This window comes from Solea senegalensis, linkage group LG8, assembly GCF_019176455.1.
Source record: "Solea senegalensis isolate Sse05_10M linkage group LG8, IFAPA_SoseM_1, whole genome shotgun sequence".
In the NCBI taxonomy this organism is placed as follows: Eukaryota; Metazoa; Chordata; class Actinopteri; order Pleuronectiformes; family Soleidae; genus Solea; species Solea senegalensis.
In genome coordinates, this window is record NC_058028.1 from 3758471 (window position 1) to 3785393 (window position 26923).

Consider the following 26923-nt stretch of genomic DNA (forward strand, 5'->3'; position numbering starts at 1 on the left):
TGTTGCTTCACTGCCAGATTCCATCCATTAGTTTTCCTCCAGGCTCTTGTAAACGTTCAGTGACTCTCTGGAGTAAAACAAATGGAAGTTAATTAGGAATCATGTCATGTTCGGCTGTTTCAAAATTCTTAAAAAGTGTGTGGTGGACTCTCAAAGATTGAATCCAATGTGTGTGTTGGATTCTGTTCCTTTTTGCTGCCAACATGGTGGTTCAAAGAAACTGTTTTATGTGACATCCGGAGCTCTGTAATGCTTTGTTTCTATTATGGCACGGTTCAGTTTGGTACAGTACGGTACGGTTTGGAATGGTAGAGTCATGGGTCAGGCTTGTGTTTTCAACTGAGAACAGTACCTTACTTGGTAGGCGGGGTGTGTGGTATGTACGATGGCTGTGTCAGCGTGATACCTAGTGCGAGCATCCAGCAGCTCTGTTTTTCCTGCTCCATCCATACTGTACCATTACTATGGTACCCCAAGGGAATAGTACCAAAAATTGGAATGATTGGCGGTAGTTATTTTGACACTATTCTTATGTCAATGCCAATTTCTAGGGCCAAACTTTTAAAAAAGCATTATTGTTTGACTTTTAAAAAGGGAGACATTCAGCTGACATTCAAAATGTTTTGTTTGTGTTTAATTTTTCTAGGATAACTGCATGTTGTATGTGTGTTGTAAGAACAATAAACTATCCCAATGAGATGACTGAGGGGTGGGGGGGGGGCTGCTTGTTGATTTTTAAGTATTTTGAGATAAATTGCACATTATCTTTTTGTAGGAGAAAGAGTATGTGCCGTGCAGGTGTGATACTAGTCCAGCAGAGAAGCTGCGACAGTTCTCTGAGTGTTTTTAACTTTCATCTGAGATGAAACACCAACTCAATGAGTAATGGAGTCAGTTTATTCAATAATACAAACACGTACATCCATAACCTGTCTTATAACAGCATTTATTTTCAAAACATAACTTTTATGAATATATATCAGAAGTTAGTCTTAATATTCATTAAATCACAACATTTTCACAACAGATGAATACAAAGTGATCACAAACAATGAAAACAATGAAACAATGGTCCTGCAGCTGAGGTTGCTGAGGTTTTCACAGGTCAATCACAATTCATTTGACAATTGTTTCTTATACAAACCACAAAGAACAAAGCTTCTCAGAGCAACGAAAAACTTTTCATCCCTGAGGCCATAAATGAGAGGACTCAAACACCTCGGAGAAAGAATGAACACCATGTAGTTAAAGTACCTGACATTAACGTAGAGCACCAGGCTAATCTGAAGCACAGCAGCTTCAATGAAAGGACACCACAGCTGGAAAAGACAGAGGAACAGCTGAAAGCCATGAAGAACCACAGTTCTGAGGCCTTTCCATGTCGACTTCCTGTTCTGTCCTGATGCAGCTCTGGCCACCTTCATTATTTTAAAGTATGAGAACATGATAATGATAACCATGATCAGGAAGTAAAACTGACTTATTGCAGACCTAATGTGACCCTGCCAGGTGTGGAGGATGAAGATCTCCATAGAGCACAGAGTGCTCTGGGTGTAGTAGCTGCGGTTCACAGTCGCAAAGAAGATGGAGAGAAAAATCACATCGGGCAGAGCACTGATGGCATGAACGATGAGGATGCAGTGCAGAGCGCTGCGTGTGGAGCACAGCTCTCCGTGTCGCAGTGGCATGCAAATGGCTACAAAGCGCTCCAGCGTCATCACTGTCAGAGTCACCGGAGTGATAAAAAAGCATAAAGATACAGCCACATACACCATAAGGCACAACAACATTGGTATGGTGAATTCAAAGTACGTTAAAATGAGCAGAACATCACTCAGCATTAAAAAAACACAATCAGACATGAGAGTCAGTGCAAAGAAGATGTAGCGCATGGTTGTGTAGAAGAAATCCTTCATGAAAAAGACTGTGATCAGCAAAAAGTTAATGCAAAGGAAAAGTGATATGAAAAACTGAACTATAATTAAGTCATCGTTCGCATACACTGAAGAGTCATTGGCTGCCATTTTCTGTAGTTTTCAGTTAAAGCCAAATGTGCATTTTTAAAGAAAGACACGATACGAGTCATTTAGCTACAACAACAGATCTAGAATAATTCCAGAGCTCAATAAATGTCATTTTGAATCAACTGGTTAAAATTGATAATGAAAACATGTGCATCATTTTAGTGTCTCAAATGCAATAGATCCAAAGTTTTTACCGTGAAAAGTGGTTCACGGTCAGTGTTTTCTACTGAGGTCTGTGCAGGACAGTGAGCAACAACTGTGTGTGAAGACTTTATAACAGTAACTACAACACATCACAAGTTTACTCAGCAGTGTTGTCATCTACGACAAACCTCACAGGTGATGGTAACTGTAGTTACTGTCTTTGTGAGTTAGAGGAAAGTTTTTTGTTTTTTTTTCTCCACTGCTTACATCACGTTTGGATTACAAACATACAAGATATTTTAAGGTTATTTTCAACAGCAGATAATGCCTGTACACCATTGCATTATCCTGTGCAATAATTAATATTTAAAATTATTTATATTCTGTATACACAATATTCACTATATTTTATCTACCTGCAACGTGTGATATTTCTCTGGCCTTCATTCAATGCATTTATATAACTATTTCTGTACATAATGCACATGTACACTTTTTTTTTGTATTGTCTAATTTTGCTGTCTGCACACATCAGTCTTAAATGTTTTTTGCTGCTGTAACAAGTGAATTTCCCCTTTGAGGGATGAATACATTTTAAGTATGACGGCATAAAAGGGCCAAGTATGAAAACAAAAATTAAAATACGGACCTGGGGGAGGGGGGTAATATACCACTTTAAATCATGAGATTTAAAGTGGCAAATCTACGAGAAAATAAAGTCGTATATTTATGAGATTAAAAGTATGTGTCCATGTGGCATTCCCTGCTTACTGGACGGCGTCTGTAGTGTGTTGAGGTTGCTTGACAAAAACAAAACACTATTTTTCCGACTTTTTTTCTCGTAGATTTGCCATTGACCTGACCCCAAAGGGTTCCCCAGATCCGGTCCAGTGGTCGGAGTCGTTTCAGCTGGCATTTGAGAGGGTAAAGTGAGCCGTCTGTGGGGAGCCACTTTTATACACTCCTAACTTTTCTCTCCCTCTCATCCTGCAGACGGACGCCTCGAACAGCGGGTTGGGTGCCGTTTTGTCCCAGAATGTGGAGGGGGTCGACCACCCCGTACTGTACATTAGCTGAAAGCTGGCTGAGCAGGAGGTGAACTACAGTACGGTGGGCAGTCGGTGCCCTCTAACACCCTCTAGTCGGACCATGCCCCGCTCCAATGGCTCCAACGTATGAAAGATGCCAACGCATGGTCGTGGCTGACTTTCTCTCCCACCCTGCAGAGGGGACTACTACTACTAGTAGAGCTGCAACTAACGATTATTTTAATAATCGATTAATCGTTTGGTGTTCAGAAAACCTTAAAAGAAAAAAAGGTTGATCGTTTTGTCGAAATGTCGAATGATTGACTTTTTTTGATTTCTTTGTTATCCAGAGCAAAGAAATTAAGAAGATATGCTCATTTAAGAAGCTTAAACAATCGGAAATATTGTTTTAGTCATAAAAAAAGCTTCAAACCGATTATTCGATTATCAAAATAGTTGTCGATTAATTTAGTAATCGATTAATCGTTTCAGCTCTACATAGTAGTCCAGCAGAGAAGCTGTGACAGTTCTCTGAGGGTTTTTAACCTTCATGTGAGAGGACACACTAGCTCAGTGAGTAACGGAGTCAGTTTATTTAATAATACACACACATATGTCCAAAACCTGTCTTGTAACAGCATTTATTTTCAAAACAGGCATAACTTTTATGAATATATATCAGAAGTTAGTCTTACTGTTCATTAAATCACACAATTTTCACAACAGTGATGAATAAAAAGTGATCACAAACAATGAAAAGAGAAAGGTCCTGCAGCTGAGGTTGAAATATAAAAAACTATTCTTCATAAATCTGCAAGGATTACATTTTCATTGATTTAAAGAAATTGTCAGTGTCTTTGGACACTTGCCGTATGACTTATAATTAGATGTTTCTATGAAGGCAAGACAATTCAAATGAATTTGTACAGCACATATTCATTCACAGCGGTAACTCAGCATGTTTTACAGAACTAAAAAGAGGCAGACGTGTTATTTTCTGTAGTTTTCAGGTCAGTCACAATTAATTTGACAATTCTTTCTTATATAAACCACAAAGAACAAAGCTTCTCAGAGCAACAAAAAACTTGTCATCCCTAAGGCCGTAAATGAAAGGACTCAAACACCTCGGAGAAAGAATGAACACCATGTAGTTAAAGTACCTGACAACAGTGTAGAGCTCCAGGCTAATCTGAAGCATAGCAGCTTCAATGAAAGGACACCACAGCTGGAAAACACAGAGGAACAGCTGAAAGCCATGAAGAACCACAGTTCTGAGGCCTTTCCATGTCGACTTCCTGTTCTGTCCTGATGCAGCTTTGGCCACCTTCATTATTTTAAAGTATGAGAACGTGATTGTGATAAACATGATCAGGAAGTAAAACTGACTTATTGCAGACGTAATGTGAGTCTGCCAGGTGTGGAGGATGAAGATCTCCATAGAGCACAGAGCACTCTGGGTGTAGAAGCTGCGGTTCACATACGCAGAGAAGATGGAGAGAAAAATCACATCGGGCAGAGCGCTGATGGCATGAATGATGAGGATGCAGTGCAGAGCGCTGCGTGTGGAGCACAGCTCTCTGTGTCGCAGTGGCATGCAAATGGCCACAAAGCGCTCCAGTGTCATCGCTGTCAGAGTCAGTGCAGTGACATAAGTGTATACAGACACAGCCACATACACAATAAGGCAGCATGACGTTGGTATGGTGTATGCAAAGTACGTTAAAATGAGCATAACATCACTCAGCATTAAAATCACACAATCAGACATGAGAGTCAGTGCAAAGAAGATGTAGCGCATGGTTGTGTAGAAGAAATCCTTCATGAAAAAGACTGTGATCAGCAAAAAGTTGATGCAAAGGAAAAGTGATATGAAAAACTGAACTATAATTAAGTCATCGTTCGCATACACTGAAGAGTCATTGGCTGCCATTTTCTGTAGTTTTCAGTTAAAGCCAAATGTGCATTTTTAAAGAAAGACACGATACGAGTCATTTAGCTCCAATAACAGATCTAGAATAATTCTAGAGCTCGATAAATGTCATTTTGAATCAACTGGTTAAAATTGATAATGAAAACATGTGCATCATTTTAGTGTCTCAAATAAAAAAAAAAATACAAAGACTTTACCAAACTGTTCTTGAAAAGTGGTTCACGGTCAGTGTTTTCTACTGAGGTCTGTGCAGGACAGTGAGCAACAACTGTGTGTGAAGACTTTATAACAGTAACTACAACACATCACACGTTTACTCAGCAGTGTTGTCATCTACGACAAACCTCACAGGTGATGGTAACTGTAGTTACTGTCTTTGTGAGTTAGTGGAAAGTTTGTTTTCTCCACTCACTGTTTACATCACGTTTGGATTACAAACATACAAGACATTTTAAGGTTATTTTCAACAGCAGATAATTCCTGTACACCAGTGCATTATCCTGTGCAATAATTAATATTTATAAGTATTTATATTCTGTATACACAATATTCACTATATACCCGCAACGTGTGATATTTCTCTAGCCTTCATTCAATGTATTTATTGTATATAACTTTTTTCTGTACACAATGCACATAGACTGTAGTCTCTTTTTTTATTTTATTCTATTTTTACCTTTTCACCTTCTTTAATCCCTTGCTTGTATTGTGTTGTCTAATTTTGCTGTCTGCACACATCAGTCTTAAATGTTTTTTGCTGCTGTAACAAGTGAATTTCCCCTTTGAGGGATGAATACATTTTTATCTTATCTGGACGACGTATGTAGTGTGTTGAGGTTGCTTGACAAAAACAAAACACTATTTTTCTCACAAGTGCAGTACTTTTTTTCTCATAGATTTGCCATTGACCTGACCCCAAAGGGTTCCCCAGATCCGGTCCAGTGGTCGGAGTCGTTTCAGCTGGCATTTGAGAGGGTAAAGTGAGCCGTCTGTGGGGAGCCACTTTTATACACTCCTAACTTTTCTCTCCCTCTCATCCTGCAGACGGACGCCTCGAACAGCGGGTTGGGTGCCGTTTTGTCCCAGAATGTGGAGGGGGTCGACCACCCCGTACTGTACATTAGCTGAAAGCTGGCTGAGCAGGAGGTGAACTACAGTACGGTGGGCAGTCGGTGCCCTCTAACACCCTCTAGTCGGACCATGCCCCGCTCCAATGGCTCCATCTTATGAAAGATGCCAACGCATGGTCGTGGCTGACTTTCTCTCCCGCCCTGCAGAGTGGGGGTGTGGGGGGGGGCGGTGGCTAGCGGCTGGCGGGATCCCAGCCTAAGTCGGCGGTCGGGGTATGTGGCAGTGGGGTGCTGGAGGAGAGACTCTTGTCTTGTTTTGTCCACAAACCAAAATGATTGACTTGTTTTGATTTCTTTGTTATCCAGAGCAAAGAAATTAAGAAGATATGCACATTTAAGAAGCTTAAACGATCGGAAATATTGTTTTAATCATAAAAAAAAAGCTTCAAACCGATTATTCGATTATCAAAATAGTTGTCGATTAATTTAGTAATCGATTAATCGTTTCAGCTCTACATAGTAGTCCAGCAGAGAAGCTGTGACAGTTCTCTGAGGGTTTTTAACCTTCATGTGAGAGGACACACTAGCTCAGTGAGTAACGGAGTCAGTTTATTTAATAATACACACACATATGTCCAAAACCTGTCTTGTAACAGCATTTATTTTCAAAACAGGCATAACTTTTATGAATATATATCAGAAGTTAGTCTTACTGTTCATTAAATCACACAATTTTCACAACAGTGATGAATAAAAAGTGATCACAAACAATGAAAAGAGAAAGGTCCTGCAGCTGAGGTTGAAATATAAAAAACTATTCTTCATAAATCTGCAAGGATTACATTTTCATTGATTTAAAGAAAGTGTCAGTGTCTTTGGACACTTGCCGTATGACTTATAATTAGATGTTTCTATGAAGGCTAGACAATTCAAATGAATTTGTACAGCACATATTCATTCACAGCGGTAACTCAGCATGTTTTACAGAACTAAAAAGAGACAGACGTGTTATTTTCTGTAGTTTTCAGGTCAGTCACAATTAATTTGACAATTCTTTCTTATATAAACCACAAAGAACAAAGCTTCTCAGAGCAACAAAAAACTTGTCATCCCTGAGGCCGTAAATGAAAGGACTCAAACACCTCGGAGAAAGAATGAACATGATGTAGTTGAAGTACCTGACAACAACGTAGAGTTCCAGGTTACTCTGAAGCACAGCAGCTTCAATTAAAGGACACCACAGCTGGAAAACACAGAGGAACAGCTGAAAGCCATGAAGACCCACAGTTCTGAGGCCTTTCCATGTCGACTTCCTGTTCTGTCCTGATGCAGCTTTGGCCACCTTCATTATTTTAAAGTATGAGAACGTGATTGTGATAAACATGATCAGGAAGTAAAACTGACTTATTGCAGACGTAATGTGAGTCTGCCAGGTGTGGAGGATGAAGATCTCCATAGAGCACAGAGTGCTCTGGGTGTAGTAGCTGCGGTTCACATACGCAGAGAAGATGGAGAGAAAAATCACATCGGGCAGAGCGCTGATGGCATGAATGATGAGGATGCAGTGCAGAGCGCTGCGTGTGGAGCACAGCTCTCCGTGTCGCAGTGGCATGCAAATGGCCACAAAGCGCTCCAGTGTCATCGCTGTCAGAGTCAGTGCAGTGACATAAGTGTATACAGACACAGCCACATACACAATAAGGCAGCATGACGTTGGTATGGTGTATGCAAAGTACGTTAAAATGAGCATAACATCACTCAGCATTAAAATCACACAATCAGACATGAGAGTCAGTGCAAAGAAGATGTAACGCATGGTTGTGTAGAAGAAATCCTTCATGAAAAAGACTGTGATCAGCAAAAAGTTAATGCAAAGGAAAAGTGATATGAAAAACTGAACCAAAATTAAGTCATCGTTCACATACACTGAAGAGTCATTGGCTGCCATTTTCTGTAGTTTTCAGTTAAAGCCAAATGTGCATTTTTAAAGAAAGACACGATACGAGTCATTTAGCTCCAACAACAGATCTAGAATAATTCAAGAGCTCAATAAATGTCATTTTGAATTAACTGGTTAAAAGTGATAATGAAAACATGTGCATCATTTTAGTGTCTCAAATACAAAAAATACAAACAATTTACCAAACTGTTCCTGAAAAGTGGTTCAGAGTCAGTGTTTTCTGCTGAGCTCTGTGCAGGACAGTGAGCAACAACTGTGTGTGAAGACTTTATAACAGTAACTACAACACATCACAAGTTTACTCACCAGTGTTGTCATCAACGACAAACCTCACAGGTGATGGTTACTATAGTTACTGTCTCTGTCAGTTAGAGGACAGTTTTTTTCTCCACTCACTGTGTACATCACGTTTGGATTACAAACATACAAGACATTTTGGTTTTTGGTTATTATCTTTTTTATTTAGAAAGGCACGTTTTCATTACAAACCATGACAGCTTCCACAATTACTTATGATCCCTTGTCAGGTATTTGTCCTGTGTTTGTGATCCCTCCCTCTCACTTGAGATAGGGTATTGGATGAAGAAGACGTTGTTGACGTTACAGTGCACTTCTAGGATTTTTACTTATATTCCTTTAACCAAACAAAACAGAAGAGGGGAGCATTCCACCTCTGACCTTCTAACCATCACCTGGAAAAAAAGATTTACACAAATCACAAGTCCAGATCTAATCACTTTTACATACTCGGTCCATTTGGTCCAAATCCTATAGAATTTTTCTTTTCCAACTCATTTTCAAAATGACATCTTCTCCGTAACGTTAATCTCATATATTACTTCAATCCATTCATCAATTCTGCTTGTAAACATTTTCTTGTGATGGATTTCTTGCTGGCTGGCCACAATATAGCCAGTAACTTTTTAACTTTTAACTCTTTTTTGCCAGGGCTTCAGAAAACTACCAGTTTCCTGGCATTTCCTGTTCTTCCAGTAACTTGTTGCCACTTAATAGGGCTGTAATTTGAATTCCCTTTATCACTGGGCCTTCTATTTCCTTCCATGATGTCTAACATGTTGGTGCCGTAAGGCATAGGAATATTTTGGTAAACAGGCAAGGCCCATTCCACCTTTTTCTTTTCTCAATTGCTCGATTGTAGGGTCTCAAATTTAATTCTGGCCCTTTACCTTGCCACAGAAACCTGGCTATTAATCTGTCCCATTCTACAAATTATTTAGGTGGTATTTTGAGCAGCCAACATTGAAAAAGGTACAGCATCCGTGGGAGAATATTAGGGGTGGAAAAATTCATTAAAAAAATCTGTCCCGTTTGGTGCGCTTGTCACGGTTCGGGGCGCATGTGTACCATTCGGTTTATGACATGCAACGTAGCGTAAGCCTTGCGCCAGTAACCCAGTGAAGTTTTTTTTCTCGTCTTGCCTCCCTCCACGAAGGAGGGATAATTTTGTTTTCTAAAACCCAGTTGAACGTTTTTTTTTCATCCTCATTGTCATGCAAAAGTATTACGTTTTTTTTCTCTGCAGATGTTTCCGCAAGAGATAGACTTCATATAGCAACTTGTGTCACAGAGCTCCAAAGTTTTTCTTTAGGTCTGGACCCATTATATCCAGACCTTGTGTCTGGGAATGACATAATCATAGCATAGTAATTATATAGCGATATCTTGCCTAGTGATTGCTCATTGTGTGAACTGTTGGGTTTCTCTGCTCTCCTTGATGTTGTCTATGTACAGAGCCTTGAGATAATGTATGTTATGATATACAAATGCACTATACACATAAAATTTTATTGAATTGAATATAGGGCCTCGCCCATAACCAGTCACTGTTCTGTCAGTTACATAAAATAAGTCGTCAGAGTGTGTTTACATTTCACACAGTCAACAGACCTCTGTGATCAACATAATGGTGGGAAACAGGCCGGGTTTAACTCTATTTATGGCTTCACTTGTCAACTGTTATCTTGTCGACCAGTTTAAATGTCTCTATAATCTACATTTATCACACAACTGCTGTCATTCCAGACGTTTTTGGTCAATTCATCAAAGTACTAACTTGGAACGAGTGGTGATGATGTAAGGATTGTGTTATCTTGGCCAAACTTTCAAAACCTGATTACCCTATTGTGTGATCTGTGCACTCAGCATCCCTCTGACACAAAGGTATCATGGGGGAATGTTATGTTGCAGTCACCGTTTGTTTGTTTTTGTCCATGTGGATTTAGACACCAAACTGAACAATGGTCTTAATGAGCTGCTCGTTGCTATTCTCACGAGGCACATAAACACCTAAGAAGCTCATTAAATTAATTGGTTTATTAATTATTCAGTGTTGTGGTTGATTGAAGATGTGTGACACAACATGAACAAGAAAGTTAGCAAGAGTTGGAAAAGTATACTTATTTACAATAACAACAACAGGAAAGTAGTCTCTCTCCCCACCTGAAAGCCTGTTACACATTTTGGTGGTGGTTTCACTTAATCTATTTTGATTTCAATGACAAACCAGAAATCCGCATTTCATCTGAATTTCTCATTTCACGTTTATCCACAGGTATTGAGGTTTCTCGCTGATTCTTCAAACATCATTATGGTGTCCAGCCATTAGTTTACAGCGCCAATATTGCAGATATTAGTGTAGTTTTTCACTATTTATATTATAAAGCTCCTCCATACTAGCATCATTATTCTGGTCCATGCCAGTCTACCAGCATCATATTAGTTTACGTGCTCGTTCACCAGCATTATTATTCTGGTCCATGCTAGGTCATGCCAGTCTACCAGCATCATATTAGTTTCCATGCTGGTCCACCAGCATCATAAAATTGGTCCACGCTGGTCTATGCTGGTTCACCAGCGTCATTAAGCTGGTCTATGCTGGTCCATGCTGGTCCTGGTCCATCATTAAGATGGTCTATGCTGGTCAGTCCAGCATCATATTAGTTTCCAGGTGGAACTATGCTAATTTTGAGAACCACTGCTCTAGATGACCTAAGTTTTCTAAAATTATGCAATTTGATTTCAGAGATGTAGATGAGTGTTGTTGTAGTTTAGCAGTTTAAAGACATGTCGCTAATATTTGAGCTTTAAATAATTATGTGTATAATTCTATTTTACTGTGTCTATCAAATGGTGGGTGACTGTAAAATGGGTGTTTACTAACCCTGGTTACAGACGAATTTCTTTAACTTTTTATTCAAGAATAGGAACATTCTTAACTTGTTTTTAAAATTTTGTATGCTTGTTATGCACCAATGACACCAGAACAAACTCCTTGTATGTGCAAATCATACTTGGTAATAAAGCTCTTCTGATTCTGATACAGACGGTTACAGACGAGTTACAACCGGTAAACACTACCGTGCTTGCGTCACATCCGGTCAAATATACCGCCGCACGCTCACATAATGCTTCCGTTCAGGCCTTTCAAAATAAGACTAACGTGTGACAGTGGTGCAGCGGTTTAAAGTTAAGCGTTCCGTGTCACTGTGCTTCTTTTTTGTAAGGTCAACAGTGTTGTTGGGAGGGTGAGTGAAACGTAATTTCTTAAACATTTCGAGTCCTTTTACTCACAAAACAGCAGGGAGAAGACGTTTGCCCACAGATGCTGACGTAATACTGAGTTACAACCGGTAAACACTGTCGTGCTTGCGTCACATCCGGTCAAATCTAACGCCACACGCTCGCGTAATGCTTCCGTTCAGGCCTTTCAAAATAAGACTAACGCGTGACAGTGATGCAGCGGTTTCAAGTCAAGCGTCGCGTGTCACTGTGCTTCTTTTATGAAAGGTCAACATTGTTGTTGGTAGAGTGAGTGAAACGTCATTTTTAAACATTCCGAGTCTTTTTACTCACAAAACAGAAAGGAGAAGAAGTTTGCCCATATACGCTGAGGTAATACTGACTACAACAGAGCCAACAGGCTAACAACGCCGCTGTTCTCTGGAGTGTTTCGCTCTCTCAGGTACTGAGTAAGTGTTCGCTAATGCAGAACGTGCTAATGCTAGTTAGCCAAATACAAGTTAGTCTGAGTAAACTGCTTGTTGTTGTTAACTCTGGCTACAGTGAATTCACCATTAATATAACACGAAGAATCGTTGTTTTCACAGAGGCGTTAGCTCTTGTCACTTTTGTTTTTGATAAGTTGATCGACAGTAGCCCGCTTTAGCTTAGCTGTTTAATTTAACCTCCTGTCAAACAGACAATGTCACTCACTTTTACTGATTATGTGATGAAGTACAATAACGTTAGAGTAGGAGTTAAAATGTTGTATGTCAAAAGTAAATGAAGTGACAGTTTGTTATTGCGTGTTAAATGGCAGTGTGGGGAAGTAGTAGTAGTAGTATGTTACAATATGTACAAGTGCAATATGTGATAATCAGTGTAACAATGTAACACTGTACAAATTATTGTGTTACTGTACTTGAGTATAAAATTCACTTATCTGTACTTTACTTTGTTATTTATATTTACAGCAACTTTTACTCCACTACATGTCCTCTAACTATCTTTGTGACTTGTTGCTACCAAATAAAATCTGTATTTTTGACTGTTACTGAAGTAATATTATAAAAAAAGTGACTTCAACTTTGACCGAAGTCTTTTTCTGGTAAGATACTTGTACTTTTACTTAAGTATCCCTTTTAGGTACTTTATACAAGACTATTGGTAATACAGTTATTCGAATAATAATTTTAATGCTTTCCCCTCTAATGGCGTTTTTCCATCAGCTCGCCACGCTACAGCGTAAGTAGCGTTTCCACTAGTGGCGTATTTCCACCAGCTCTACTTGCCTCACCTCGCCATGCCTCAGTTTAAGTAGTGTTTCCACTAGTGGCATGTTTCCACCAGCTCTACTCGCCTCGCCACGCCATGGCATGGTTTAAGTAGCATAGTACCTGGTACCAGGTACTATTTTTAGTACCTGCTCAGGCGAGGTTCCAAAAGCATGCTGAGTAGGTACTATGCGATGATTGGTCAGACTGCCGGCCACTGACCCAGAGTGCCATCAGGAAGAGACACCCCACACACAAATCAAGCCGAACAGCGCCAAACTGTAGAAAACTACTTGACAATCCTAAAAACATAGGTTAATCTCCAACAACTACCAGGAGTCTGGTGTAAAGTCACTAGTCACTTGTGTGCGTGTGTGTGTGTCTGTGTGAGTGTGTCACGTATGAAACAAAGTCACTGCAGTTTCACGGAGCTGCACAGTGATGACTCAGCCCACGTTAAGTAGGTACTTTATTTGTAGTGACAGATGCAACCTAATCGTGCTGTGCCATGCCCAGGCGAAGCGAGGTGAGTATAGCCGTTGGAAATACGCCATAAGCTCAACATGCTCTAGATCCTGCAGAAGTTATGCAATATACCAAGGTCGTTGAATGCATCTCTTAAGTTTTGAGCATACAACTTGATAACTTTATGCTGTCAGTAAATATTGTTCACATTCATTTTCAGTTCTAAAGTGCCCAACATTTTGATGAACACATCACCCTTGTTTTGTGATGTTTTTTCATTTGTGTTTTTAGTTCTGTAAAGAGTTTGCAGCTGTTGGAGACCAGCACAGCTGATGATATGTGTTTTTTCAGGGGTAATGGAGAAAGCTAAACAAGACGCCTTCGACAATGCCAGACTTAAAGTGATTACAGATGGCTTCAAGGAAGCGTTTGCGTGCATCAACAAAGGACTGTCAGCAGATGAAGCTGGAGACAAGGCTATGGCCCTGGAGCTGTACAAGCGAGGGCGCCAGCACCTTGTCAGGGCCATCAGTGTCCCCTCACAGGGAGAGGAGTGTGTGGGCAGCTCCTGGGAGTCAGCCAGGCAGATGCAGCAGAAGATGCAGGAGACACTGAACAACATCACCACTCGCCTGGCCATACTAGAGACCAGCTCTGATCTCGAATCTGCACCTGTGGTGACCACTACCACTGTGTCTGCACCCACTGCTATAGGAATGTCTGCAGGATGTATTTACCCACAACTCCCCACCATAGAGAAGCCAGAGAGACCATCAGCACCAAACATCCTCTCTGCTAATGGTCAGGCAGCTGGAGCTGTTGGAGGTGTTGGCCTTCCTCTTTCGCCCAGCATACAGCCTGCTGATCCAGGTGAACAGCCTCCAGCCTACTCCCCTCAGGCGGCTAATGGTCACCTATCAATTTCATATGGCACCGATGAAGGAGAGATGTCAGTGGTTGGGGACGAATTTTACAGTCGCACCTCAAACTCAACACCATCTCCCCAGAGTATGGGCGAGGAGGGAGAGGAGCTGCTGTACATCCCTCATGGTGTGCAGATATTCTTTGTCACACCCGAAGGCCACGTGAGCGCCCCGTCTTACCCTGGTTACCTTCGGCTGGTGAAGTTTACCACTGGTCACTCTGAGAGGACACCCAACCGACCACCAGCATTTCTGCAGGTATGACAAAAGACACATTTTACTTTGTGTATGTATATATATATATACATATATGTGTATATATATGTATATATATATATATATATATATATGTATATATATATATATATATATATATATATATATATATATATATATATATATATATACATATATATACATATTGTTTTTAACCATTATTTTAACCATCAACTTGTTTTTATGACAAATTGAAACTCAACTCAATGTACAAAAACAGGAAAACTGTCTATTAAAGGTGCAAAATATTGACCTCTAACTTTAAGACTACAGATTTCATTTACCTATCCCTTTTCCCAAGCATGACAGGGAACTTCGGTGGCCTCCTTATAACAGAAAGGATGTAGCATTAGTCTTCAAAGTGTGAATTGCCGACTCTGACTAGTTTGTCCATTTGGGCTGCTGTAGAAACATGGCAACACAAGATGGCAGCTCCACAGACCACGGCACTTGTGTAGAATACCCATAAAGCTTAATTTTTGCCAATAAATCCACCTAAATGTCCTGTAAACATGAACCTGTCTACAAAAACAACCACATGCACACTCACTAACAATAAAATTAAAAATAAATGTTAAGTTGCAGCCCTAAATTAAATACTGTACATAAGATTTGTGCAGGAGGAACCAAAATACACATAGGGGTAAATTGAGTTTGCCTCCTTATGCAAAAAGTTTGTTACGACATGAAAATAATTGATAAAAATAAGAATAACACTGGATTGCATTATTGTATCATTTAGCTTTTCTGTTCGGAAAGGCTTCCAGACCTGAGACGCAGAAAGCTACTTTTTGTGTCACATTGACATTCAAATCTCTTTTAGAAATGAAATGGTGTCAGTTTCCAGCATCGTACTTGCAGATGGACAACTATGTTGTCCGCAAATAATGAGGGATAATAAATGTAATAAATACCAATATTACAGGCTTAAGAAAGAAAATATACAGTATGGTATATGTTCTGAAATGCTGTTCTCATTCAGTGACAGCAAGGGAAATGTCATCACTGCTTTGACACCACACATCTTTTTTTTTTACCATGGCCTTTGACCTGATTTTGTAAGATGTTCACTGGGCTCATCAGGATGACTATGAGTCATCAGCATGTTTAGGATCTTTTGCCCTGTGGACAGGATCACGTGATCAGTGGTGACTCAGTGCACTAATCTTGTTGGTTTAATCTTATAATGTCATCCTTTTAGGGAAATCAGTCACAGTCAGTCACATGAACAACTGCGGTAGCTTAGTTTAACTCGTTTTTTTACTTTCTTCTATTTAAGTACAGAAAATAGGAGTTCACGTCATCCTCCAATATACATAAAACACATACGACATGACATGTATGGTTATATATACATGGCAAAAATGTAAAGGAAGTGTTTGGTTTTTTTAACTGAAAAAGATGTGTGAAGCAGCCGGAGCACAGCAAGAAAAATAAGTTGAGTCAGTTATCATCTCCAGATTTTAATTTAAAACTGCAGTCCATGAAAGGCAGAGAAACAGAGCAGGCCATGTTTTGTCAGTGTACTCTGAGAGATTAGATTAGAAGTACACATAATTATCAGTGTAGATTTTTTGTTCAGCGACCAATTCAGTCCCTTATCTTAACTCTCCTTGTTAGTTCTGATTAAGTTTTGCCCTGCTCTCTGTTCTACTGACAGTAGTGGGTCATGAGACTGGGGGAATTTCCTATGTGCTATGTTGCCAGCGGGTGACATCAACCTTTCAAATGAGTGAGAGTAATTCTCTGAATACTGATCACACCGTTAATGCCCTCAAATACTGAAATACTTTAACATAGTTCACTCTGTGCTTTATTTATTTAACCAGGTTATATTCAGTTTCAAGGGTCAGACTATTTGATGAAATATATTTTTAAAAAATCACAAAACAGCTCATTTATGGGGATTCACAATATTATCAGATATTGGCAAACACTCCAAGATTCCCCATATGACTAAAATGTTTCTTTATTTTTGACACAATGAAGAAAACCAAGATCTCGTCTTTTGCTAAATCAGCTGCTGATAAATCATTAAAGGTTTCTGAATGTTTTGCTTGAATTGGGAAATGTTTCTGTGTTTTAAGTGTTTGAATCATTTTAAAAACGGGAATTTCTGGTCAACCTTTAGTAATAGCGTATTTCCACCAGCTCGACTCGCCATGACACGGCACAACACGGCACAGCACGGTTTAGGTTGCATCTCCACTACAAAAATGTACCTACTCAATGTGGGCGGAGTCCTCACTGCACGGCTGCGTGAAACTGCGGTCACTTTGTTTTATATTCACACACACACACACACACACACACACACAAATGAGTGACTAGTGACTTGTAAATCAGTTGTTTTCAGTGTAACTGAATCAAATCACTAGAATCAGTTAGTTAAAATATTAATATTTTTTCAGTACTTCTCCATGACCGGAGCACAGACTCCGTCTGACACAGTCACTGGACTGACACCAAACGGCAGGTCTGTGATGCTGCTCGCCAGTCGCGATCAGCAGTGCCGTCGATAACTACACCAGACTCCTGGTAGTTGTTGAAGATTAACCCACGTTTTTAGGATTGTTAAGTAGCTTTAACTGATCTACAGTTCGGCACTGTTCAGCTTGATTCCTGTGTAGGACGTCTCTTCCTGTGACGGCACTCTGGCCAGTCAGTGGCCGGCAGTCTGACCAATCACCTCATAGTACATACTCAGCACGCTTTTGGAACCTCGCGGGAGCAGGTACTAAAAATAGTACCTGGTACCAGAAAAAAATCACAAAGTGCTGTACAATCATAAATAAAATACGACGGCAAGTAAAAACAAGGCAATCAGACTTCACCCCATTCACGCAACAAGCCCCTGGCACCCTGTGTAGGTTATAGTGGCAAGTGCAAGCAAGTGTGGAAGCACACAGACACAGCCACAAAAAAAATACTTCACACCCACATACTACAAGTAGTTGTCATGCACAAATTCAAGTCACCCCAAAGTAAAATCCGAAGCAACACTCATTTACTGCGATAATTGTCGTTATCTCTGATATTGAACTTTTTTGGTGGTTTATCTCTCAGCTTTAATAAGGGATGAATGTTTTTTATATAAATATATTGTCAGTAAAGAATTTACGTAAAACCTACACATTTTGGCTGTATATCAGGGTAAAATCAAAAAAATCAAAACAATTTGACCCACATGACATCATATATTCACCTATTTCCTCTCTCATTTTGTTTTTCTCTGGCAGGTTTGCGATTGGCTCTACCCCCTCATGGCCATGAACTCTCCGGCGCTGCTGTGTAACACTGGCGTGTTTATGTTCCCCGACATGATGGCGCCATCTCCTGGCTATTACGTGGGAGTGGTGCTGTCGTCCGAGCTGCCGCCTGCAAACAGAGAAACATTCCGGGACCTGCTGTCACAGATGACAGATCTCAGGGTTCAGGTCAGTGCTGTGCTGCAGGCACACACAACACAACAATAACACCGACACGTTATTTTGACTCTCTTTGGGGAAACAAAGTGGAATAAGGGCGATATAGAATTTCAGTATTTCATACAGTATTTCAGTTGTTGTTTTCAAATCAAAATCCCAATAAGAAACAATTTGCCAATTAGTAAAGCTAGAATTAGTATTTAGAAGTTAACATTATTCAAGATTCAAGATTCAAGAAGTTTTTATTGTCATTATGAGGACATAATGAAATTTTTGCAGAGACTCCCGGCTTAAGATACACAGTAGAATAGCAAAAATAACAGAAATAACGAAGGATTTGACATTTAAATAGACATAACGAAAGGCACTCAAATAAGACACAACAAGAGACTTAACACTAATGAGACACAACAAAATACAAAATATAAAATATAAAGTATTATGATAGAACCGCCATCCAAGCTCCATCACATTTTAAATCCATTAAAACCACAGTGAATTTTTTGGAAAATCTAATTCTAATCTCTCTCTCACAGAAATATCATAAATAGATATTTTCTTCAAAGCTGTCTCATAACATTTCTGCTACATTAAAAAAAACAAAAAAAACCTGAGATTTAACAGCAGAGTTTCGTACTCTCCACCACGTCACTTTTTAGCATTTTTAGTCCAGATTATTTTCCTGATTATTCGAGTAATCACTTAAATCCAAAACTGGAAAAGACTACTTGCCGTCTTTTGTCCACAAACCAAAAAAAATTCAGTTCTAAATGATTTCTTTGTTACATGGAGCAAAGAAACCAGATAGTATAAAAGAAAACACACTCAAAACCAATTAATTGATTATCATTAAAGTGGTTGATAATCGATTGATCGCGTAATAGTTTTAGCCCTAGTCTAGTGTGTAACATTAAGGACGATATATTGGCAGAAATGTATAATAAAAATATTTTTTTCCTGTGTACTTGGAAAGCCCCTGTTTGTTATTTGTATACATTCTAATATTGTATCCATTCATACACTTGCACTACATATTCATTGTTGTATTTCTTATTGCTTGTATAGCTTGTGTTGATGCAATATGTCATATTTTATTTATTCTCATTTATTCACTCGTTTGTATTGCTGCAATGTTTATATTTCCTATAACATCTCATTTTTATTTTTTTCGTGTCTGTTTTTCTGCAAACAGTTAGTAGACACACGTGAAGTCTACTAACTAAATGTAAACTGCTGCTGCCACCTTGTGGTAATAGATGCACCACAACATTAGGGCCGTCACTGCAGCAGAGACATTTGTTTTTATAGATGCAATCATTGATAAAACACTAGTTATCTATCTTTTTTTTTTTGTGTGTTAATCACCATAACTGATTGACTTTTATCAACCCTTTGTCTCAATGTGCAAAAACAGAAATGGAAAAAAAAAATGTTTTTCCAACTCTCTCCACTCTGGTGACAAAAACGCCAATTCACTGGAGTCCCGAAGCAGCACGAGTGAAATTACCATAATAACCACACATTGGCTGTGACGTGAAACTGTTGGAATTTTTCAATAGCACAAACTGCCGCATAATTACGGCAATGCAAAGTGCATATGGCTGCCCAAACGTGTCGTCTTGGGCAGCCATATTTCTGAACAACATTGCAGTTGATTCACTGTTGATTTTGCCAACTTCTGCAAGCACATGTGAAAATATTACAGCTGCTTCTCTCGTGAAATAAACTGTAGCTGCTTAGGATTCCAAACTTTCTCATTGTTTTCGCTCCACTTCGCTCCCTCTGACCTCTGAGCTGGCACACGGCTCTCCCTGAGTTAGTGCTGACCTCAGCAGCGTGAGGATTGTGCACAGGCAGGTGAGGAGAATTAATCTGTCCTAAAGCTCTTATCTGCAGCAGCTAGAATGACCTCAGAAGGAAAGGCAAGTGCCAGTTCTACCACAGTGATGATGATGATGGTGGCTCAGTTGGATGCCAAACCAGGTCATTTTTGATTTTTGCTGCCAGAAAAGTTGATTAACTTTTTCATTTACTGATGGAAGTGATTACCCTTCAGCAAGTAAGCACTTTTGTTTTGATTTCATTGTCACAAAAGGGTGTTTTCTTACTGCACAGTGACAAGTGATTTGGCAAACAAATAGTGCATTCGTAATGAGAAGCAAAGAATAATGAGCAGAGCCATTGTGAGCTCCTTAGAGATGAGCTTTTTGGACAGAGATGTGTAAAGCTGGCACCAAAATGGCGGACAAGTTGTCCCAAAGATTTTGACTGACGAGTTCTTTTTTTTCGTCCAACACTGTCGGCCTTCATCAGCTCATGTGTCTCTGTTATCAGGTTCCAGATGAAGCAGCAGACTCCATTAATCTCAGTCAGACGGTGTCCATCGCTGCACCGGCGGAGAGCGAGGAGACGGGACCAGCAGTGACCAAGGAGACAGAGCCGGCTGCAGCTGAGGAGGACAAAGCTCTGCCTGAGTGGAGTGAAAAGGTGGCACATGGCATCCTGACAGGTGAAGCACACGTTTCATCTTAATACATCAATATTCTTTTGTTTTGAGCTTAGCTAATCACTCCAACTAAGTGAGGAGGCATCACAGATTGGTACAAACTTGATTATTGGGAAAGGTGACAGTCTCAGGTGACTAGTTTCAGTTGTTTTGGACAGAACTAGGGCTGCAATGGTTAATCAATTACTATTCGATTATGAAATTAATCTGTTTTGATCATCGATTAATCTGAGTGTTTTTTAGTCATTCAAACAAGCTCTCTGTAATTTTACCCTCTTAAATGTGAATATTATCTGGTTTCCTTGCCCCCTTTTTTTTTTTTTTTACACAAAGAAATCAATTTATGGACAAAATAAGACATTTGAGAATGTTTGGGAAACACTGATCAAAATTTATCAGCATTTTCTAAAGTTTAAGGGACCAAACAACTAATTAATTGTTTGAAAACAAGAGACAGAACCTTCAAGTACAGGACGTGATCCTTCTCCCTCCTCTCAGGTGCTTCCTGGTTAAGCTGGGGTCTGGTGAAAGGAGCGGAGTACACAGGCATTGCCATTCACAAAGGTGCGTCAAAGCTCCGAGAACACATCACTCCCGAGGACAAACCCACCCACGTCAACCCCACGGTCACCAAAGGACTCCACGTCGCCAAGCAAGCGACAGGGGGAGCTGTCAAAGTCAGCCAGCTCTTAGGTGAAAAAATCATCCTCAGTCTGCATGTTTTGTTTTGTTTTTGGCAACTTTAACTGAATTACTCTGTGTTGCTGCAGTGGACGGTGTGTGTGTCGTTGCCGGCTGTGTGGGTCGGGAGTTGGCTCCACATGTGAAAAAACACGGAGGCAAGCTGATCCCGGAGTCGATGAAGAAAGATAAGGATGGGCGTTCCAACATTGATGGAGCTATGGTGGTCGCTGCCAGTGGAGTACAAGGTTTATCGACACTCAAACCTAAGTCTTGATGGTTATCATCACTGTTTTATTGATGCTGATACTTATCAGTACTCTTATTAGTATTTTTAGGGCTTGCTCGCAGCTACACATACAAATTATATGAGTCACTTAAAAGTGAGCCCAAACCTTCGTGCCCTTGTCCACCATTATGACTAGATAGGTGCACTAGACAATATTCAATTTCATATCAATTCAATTTATTTGTATAGCGCCATATCACAACATACATTATCTCAAGGCACTTTACATAGTCAGGCAAAAACCAAAAACAATATTACAGAGAGAAGAGAAAGCCAACAGTTCACACAATCAGCAAACACTGGGCAACAGTGGAGAGAAAAAAGAAAGGAATCTCTGACAGAACCAGACTCAAAGATGTGCGGTTGGTGTGAAGGGAAAAATGGGTCAATATGGTCAATATTGCTAAATGTCAGTCGATTAAAGACAGACTTTTGTGACATTTTTAAACACTTTGCAGTGATAGAAAACGACACAGAAATATTTCACAACATGGGGTAAAATATTCACAAGAATTCCATGTGATAAATCCCAGCCCATTTGGGAGTAAACATCGCAGACTTGCAGCACAACATGTTATCGCCTGATACTCGCAGCTGTGAGTGCCATCACCCTCGAAAGAACTGCATTCCAACAGAGAAAAAACAACATGCGTGCAAATGTATCTTGGGCTAGCCACTGTTGCCATCGTTGGCTAGATCAGTTGATACAGGTGCCCCCCTCATAGCTAGCTAGCAAAAGTTAGCTATTATTAGTTAAAGTTGACATTAGCTGGCATCTAACTCGCGGAACATCAGATTCTGCCCCTTTTTCGCTAATACCTAACATTAGCTAGTTCTGTAAAATAAACAGCAGGTGGTTCCCCACCTTAAAGCTCGCTAGTGTTAGCTAAATTACATAACATAAATCTTCCAGAATGTTGGATTTTCAAGTTGCTGCTAACAATGGAATGTACCCTTAATAATCAGAAAATACCAGCATAATTTATTAGCATTTTCCACTTCCCAAATGATCGATGTGTTCCCACTTTTCAGGACCCATATCAGATTTTAAGAAGAAGCTGCTAACATGTATGTATATTTCTCCAGGATTGGCAACCATGTGGACTGGTTTGGAAGTCGCAGCAAAGGACATTGCCAAGAATGTAGCGTCGGAGACGGTCACCACTGTAAAACACAAGTATGTTTTCTCTTCTGTTTTACTCATGTCACTCATGTAAAACAACCTCATTAAATTTGTTGCTCAACACAGCTCACTCGACAGACGGGAAGTCAATGTCTGTGTTGCTAATGTCACCTTGCATCGTGCAGGGAGAATATGCCTGAATGTGCACTCACTCATTTTCCTCTTCGATTTGTTTTGCTTTGCAGATTTAGGGGTCTACAAAACACACAAAACACCTTTGACCCACCTAATGAGAAGATGTGTACTTTCTCTTAGTTACGTATGACCCTATAACTCTTGACACCACTAACTAATCACACTGTTTCACTTCCTGATTATCCTAATATCACTGATTTATTTCTGAATGTCTACAATGGAAATATCACAATTATCCTGCCTAATTTTAACACCTTCCTTATTAAGTGAATCCCGTATGTTTCATTATTGATTTAATAATCAATGGGGTTGGGGTTGGGCAATTACCTAAAATAAATCATAAGGAAATACAAATATAAATCTCTCTATTATATCTTTTAATTTACTGAATGCGCAGAGCATTACTTACAACTTCTGCTTCACTCCTCCGGTCACTCAGGGGAAAGTTGGACTTTGTAAGGTAACGTTAGCGATTAAAACTTTTGATATGATCAATTGTGTTTACGTTGTCTTTTAGTAGTTGTTTTAGTAAATTCTGGCTACTGTAGAACATGTCTAACATGTTTGGCTTACCGGAAATAGGTGGGCTGTGAGAAACAGTTCAACATTATTTGTTTGTTGCGTCCTTCATCGGAAAACGGCCTCTGTCAGGCAAAACCATCAGACCTGACTAAGGAGAGCCTTTGTGTGTTTACAGCATGAGAGCAAAGGCGGGCGGAGACGAGAAGCTGTTATCCCGTCAAACTGCTTGCTGAACAACCGCGTTATTTTGAGCAGTCTTAGTAATTTTCGTGGACGTTTCTTTTAGGCGTTTTTAGTCTATATCCAGCCAGTTTGTGGTAGTCTCACTTTACTAGCTCAATGTCGCCGTCAACTTATCTTCTGTCTTGACATGAAATAAGTCACTTCCTGTGTGCAGCTAGGTGAAACACGGGGGAGTCGTGTGAAACTGATCAGACTTAATTGTTTTAATTCAGAGGACATTGGATTGTACTTTAAAGTTACGCACTACAGCTTTAATCAAATTTCAGTTAATATATTGTGATATTATGAGAGTAAATTATATATACTTATTGTAGCAACATTGCCCATCCTTAGATCATTTCCGACAACAGTCCAACAAAATCCCAAATTCAGGACTGTGAACTTGCATGGGTGAAATCCACATAAAGCATGCGGTTTTCTTCACAATCCTCCTTATCCCCCCCCACCCACCCCAAATCCCTCTCTTTGCTGCTGCTGCCCCTCTGACCTCTCACCCAATCTGACTTGTGATGAAGGTACGGCGCAGCCGCTGGACAAGCCACCGACCACGCAGTCAACTCTGCCCTCAACGTCGGCATTACTGCCTTCAACATCGACAACCTGGGCATGAAAGCTGTGGCCAAACGGACGGGGAAGTCCACGGCACTGGCCATTTTAGAGGACCACAGGCTTCAGGAGAAACCACAGAGCGGGAAGCAAGTGGAGAAACAGTTGAAGAAATAGCCGACAGTGGCATTTTTCTTCGTCGTTCCCGCAGCAACGCCTTAAAACGTGATTTTGACTAGAGCTGGGCAGTATAATGATCAAACAAAAAAAACAAACAAGTATTTATTTTTCTATGATATAATAAACAAAACTGTTTCAAGGGGGGGACCCTTTTCACTGCTGCACCACCCGAACACATGCTAAGGTGAAGCTGTGCTAGTAAATAGCATGTTAGACAGGTTGGACCTCGAAGGAATGGTGGAACAGGACGACACAGACGTATTTGTACCTAGAAAGAAAGAGTCTTATCTGTTTGGAAGTTTTTTTGGGCTCGTTTAAAAAGTCTGATGTGGACCAAACACTGATTTACTGCAGATGTTGTTGCTGGACACAAGCAATTTACTCCACCACTTTAGCAGAAAACACCGCAATACAATATTATCACAATATTTAAGTCACGATATGATATTGCGAAATCATATATTGCAGCTCTTGTGAGAGTGAGCGCTTGGCACCATCTAGTGGATTCAAATATTTATTTAAGATTTATTTAGATTTTATGGCTGTAGAATTGTCAAAAGGTGTTTAGAGCTGCAATAGATTAATCTGTCGGTTATTTTTTCAATTAATCGGTTAATCGTTTGGTGTTCAGAATATCAGAAAACCTTAAGAAATGTTGATTAGTGTTCAGCAAACCTGGAATGATGATGTTCTCATATGTCTTGTTTTGTTCGCAAACCAAAATCATTGAGTTTTAATGATTTCTTTGTTATCCAGAGCAAAGAAATTAAGATAAAATACTCACATTTAAGAATCTTAAACAATCCGAAATATTGTTTTTTTATTCGACTATCAAAATAGTATACAAAATAGTAATTTAGTAATTGATCAATAATCGATTCATCGATTAATCGTTTCAGCTCTAAAAATGTTCAATGAGTGAGTTCTTCCACCAAGATAACTTTCACTTTCCTTATCTGGCAGTTAATCAACTGCTTAGGAATTATGGTGTTGAGAAGCTGACTTAACGTGTGACGCGCTGGTAAACCTCGTCTGTGATTGGATGGTCATTCCATGGAAAACCTGAGGGGCTACCGTAATGACAAGTATATGGGCGCAAAGCTCTATTTCTCTTAATTCTCTATTTAAGAGAGAATTAATCCATCCATCTTCTACCGAAATGATGAGGGTCACGCGGGGGGAGCTGTGCCGATCTCGACTGAAATAGGGTGAAAGGTGGAGGGTCACAGCCTGGACAGATTGCCAGTCCATAGTTTTTGGAATTTTCTAGAAAACAGTTTGGTTAAATCTGATGATATAGTCTATAAGTGAGTGCTTCTGCCCCTTTTTCCAAGATAACTTCAGCTTTCAATACCTGGCATTGAAAGAGATTTAGCCATTAAGGAATTACAGCACTGAGAAGCTCTATTTCTCTGCTTTCTGGTAGTTTTGGAATTTTCTAGATAAAACGGTCTACGAGTTACGGTAATGAGTTACGCATGCCAAATCATGTTTATTTGTAACATCATCTTAAAAGAAAAACAAAAACGATAATATTGTCATGCAAAATAACAATTTTTCACTATCAATCCCCCCACCGCTACTCATGTATGAAAAATAAATAAATAAATACATACTGCCGTGCACCGTGAACCAAAAAAAATTTAAATTGGTCATACTGCCCAGCACTAATATTTTATTCTTCTATCAAATAATCTATATTTACTAATAACTGGTTTATAAATCATGTGACGTCATGTGACCACTGTTGTATTCATATCCTGGTGTGATTCAGCTCACAAGCACTTTTATTTAGATGTGAAATCAGAAAAGCTAAAATCTTTTTATTTATAATATATTTCATATAAAATATTTAAAGGAGTTGTTTTTGACCACTAGAATCTTTCCCGACCTTTTAAAACGTGTTCCATGTTTTACCTCCTGGGTTGAATATTAAGTGCAATTAATATTGTTGTTATTGAATGTATTAATGTGTTATAAGAATAAGAAGCTATCACTGCTGACTGTGCCTGGAAATGCAAATTAATATGCAAACTCGAAGGAACGCGTCTGTAAATCTGTTAGAGGGTACGGAATAGGATAAGGGGCCGCGTGAATTTTATTTGGGAAAAAAAAAAAAAGTAAGAATAATTCACTGAATTTAAAAATTCTCGCTTTTTTTTGTCATCATGTTTAAAAACTAAGCCACAAGTGGCCCTAATAAGAGAGAGCTTTTGCCGCCTAAACGGTCATTTATTTCAACATATTTTCACAGATGTTATTGCCGATTGTATTTCATAATAAAACAAACTCGCGTATGTACATTTCATTAACTAAACGTGAATTTTCCCTGAATGATAAAACTTTTCATTATTTTCAAACTTTTCATTATTTTATTTCGAGTGATCTGATTTCAAACTCCAAACGTTTTGCTCCTGTAACCGGTAATATTAGATTTTTCCAGATAGTTTTCACTGTTCCATTGCTTTACCAGCTGAAATACCAAAAAACTGACAACAAATAAAATGTTAACAGCTCAAGCAATGTGGTTTTCTGCTCGTCTGTTATTTACTTTTGACTGTAAGTATGAGGTTTGGCCGCCATAAATCTAGTAGGTA

At 39.4% G+C, this 26923-nt stretch overlaps 4 protein-coding genes across 8 annotated transcripts; 1 reads left to right on the plus strand and 3 right to left on the minus strand.

Moving 5' to 3' along the window:
* Positions 1-879: 879 nt before the first annotated feature.
* On the minus strand, positions 880-2285 carry LOC122773922 (odorant receptor 131-2-like). The gene has a single exon (XM_044032914.1). The coding sequence runs from the start codon at positions 2022-2024 to the stop codon at positions 1110-1112; it is 915 nt and encodes a 304-aa protein (XP_043888849.1). The 5' UTR covers positions 2025-2285; the 3' UTR covers positions 880-1109.
* Positions 2286-3821: 1536 nt separating this feature from the next.
* LOC122773927 (odorant receptor 131-2-like) lies at positions 3822-5394 on the minus strand. The gene has a single exon (XM_044032920.1). It carries the CDS (start codon positions 5124-5126, stop codon positions 4218-4220), a length of 909 nt encoding a protein of 302 aa, XP_043888855.1. The 5' UTR covers positions 5127-5394; the 3' UTR covers positions 3822-4217.
* Positions 5395-6839: 1445 nt separating this feature from the next.
* Positions 6840-8406, minus strand: LOC122773925 (odorant receptor 131-2-like). Its single transcript, XM_044032918.1, has one exon. It carries the CDS (start codon positions 8142-8144, stop codon positions 7236-7238), a length of 909 nt encoding a protein of 302 aa, XP_043888853.1. The 5' UTR covers positions 8145-8406; the 3' UTR covers positions 6840-7235.
* A 3478-nt stretch (positions 8407-11884) lies between these two features.
* Positions 11885-25055, plus strand: LOC122773818 (spartin-like). Of its 5 annotated transcripts, XM_044032762.1 has the most exons (9): positions 13335-13475; positions 13766-14595; positions 17853-18050; positions 20376-20550; positions 21046-21240; positions 21318-21476; positions 22604-22694; positions 22886-22954; positions 24116-24176. In XM_044032762.1, coding segments are annotated over exons 1-9 (1803 nt in total). In that variant the 5' UTR covers positions 13335-13390; the 3' UTR covers positions 24117-24176. The 5 variants fall into 5 exon arrangements, with proteins under 5 accessions (XP_043888695.1, XP_043888694.1, XP_043888697.1 ...); XM_044032760.1 differs by lacking the exons at positions 13335-13475; positions 22886-22954 and adding an exon at positions 11885-12145 and having other exon boundaries at positions 24116-25055; XM_044032759.1 differs by lacking the exons at positions 13335-13475; positions 22886-22954 and adding an exon at positions 11885-12138 and having other exon boundaries at positions 24116-25055.
* The last annotated feature ends 1868 nt before the right edge of the window (positions 25056-26923 follow it).

Bases quoted from the DNA above. Each gene is read 5' to 3' on its own strand.
- LOC122773925 (XM_044032918.1), bottom strand. From the start codon at position 8,144: ATGGCAGCCAATGACTCTTCAGTGTATGTGAACGATGACTTAATTTTG.
- LOC122773927 (XM_044032920.1), bottom strand. From the start codon at position 5,126: ATGGCAGCCAATGACTCTTCAGTGTATGCGAACGATGACTTAATTATA.
- LOC122773818 (XM_044032757.1), top strand. From the start codon at position 13,391: ATGACTCAGCCCACGTTAAGTAGGTACTTTATTTGTAGTGACAGATGC. The intron at 20,551-21,045 runs GTGAAGCACACG...CCCTCCTCTCAG, and splicing joins GGCACATGGCATCCTGACAG to GTGCTTCCTGGTTAAGCTGG. The intron at 21,241-21,317 runs GTGAAAAAATCA...GTGTTGCTGCAG, and splicing joins CAAAGTCAGCCAGCTCTTAG to TGGACGGTGTGTGTGTCGTT.
- LOC122773922 (XM_044032914.1), bottom strand. From the start codon at position 2,024: ATGGCAGCCAATGACTCTTCAGTGTATGCGAACGATGACTTAATTATA.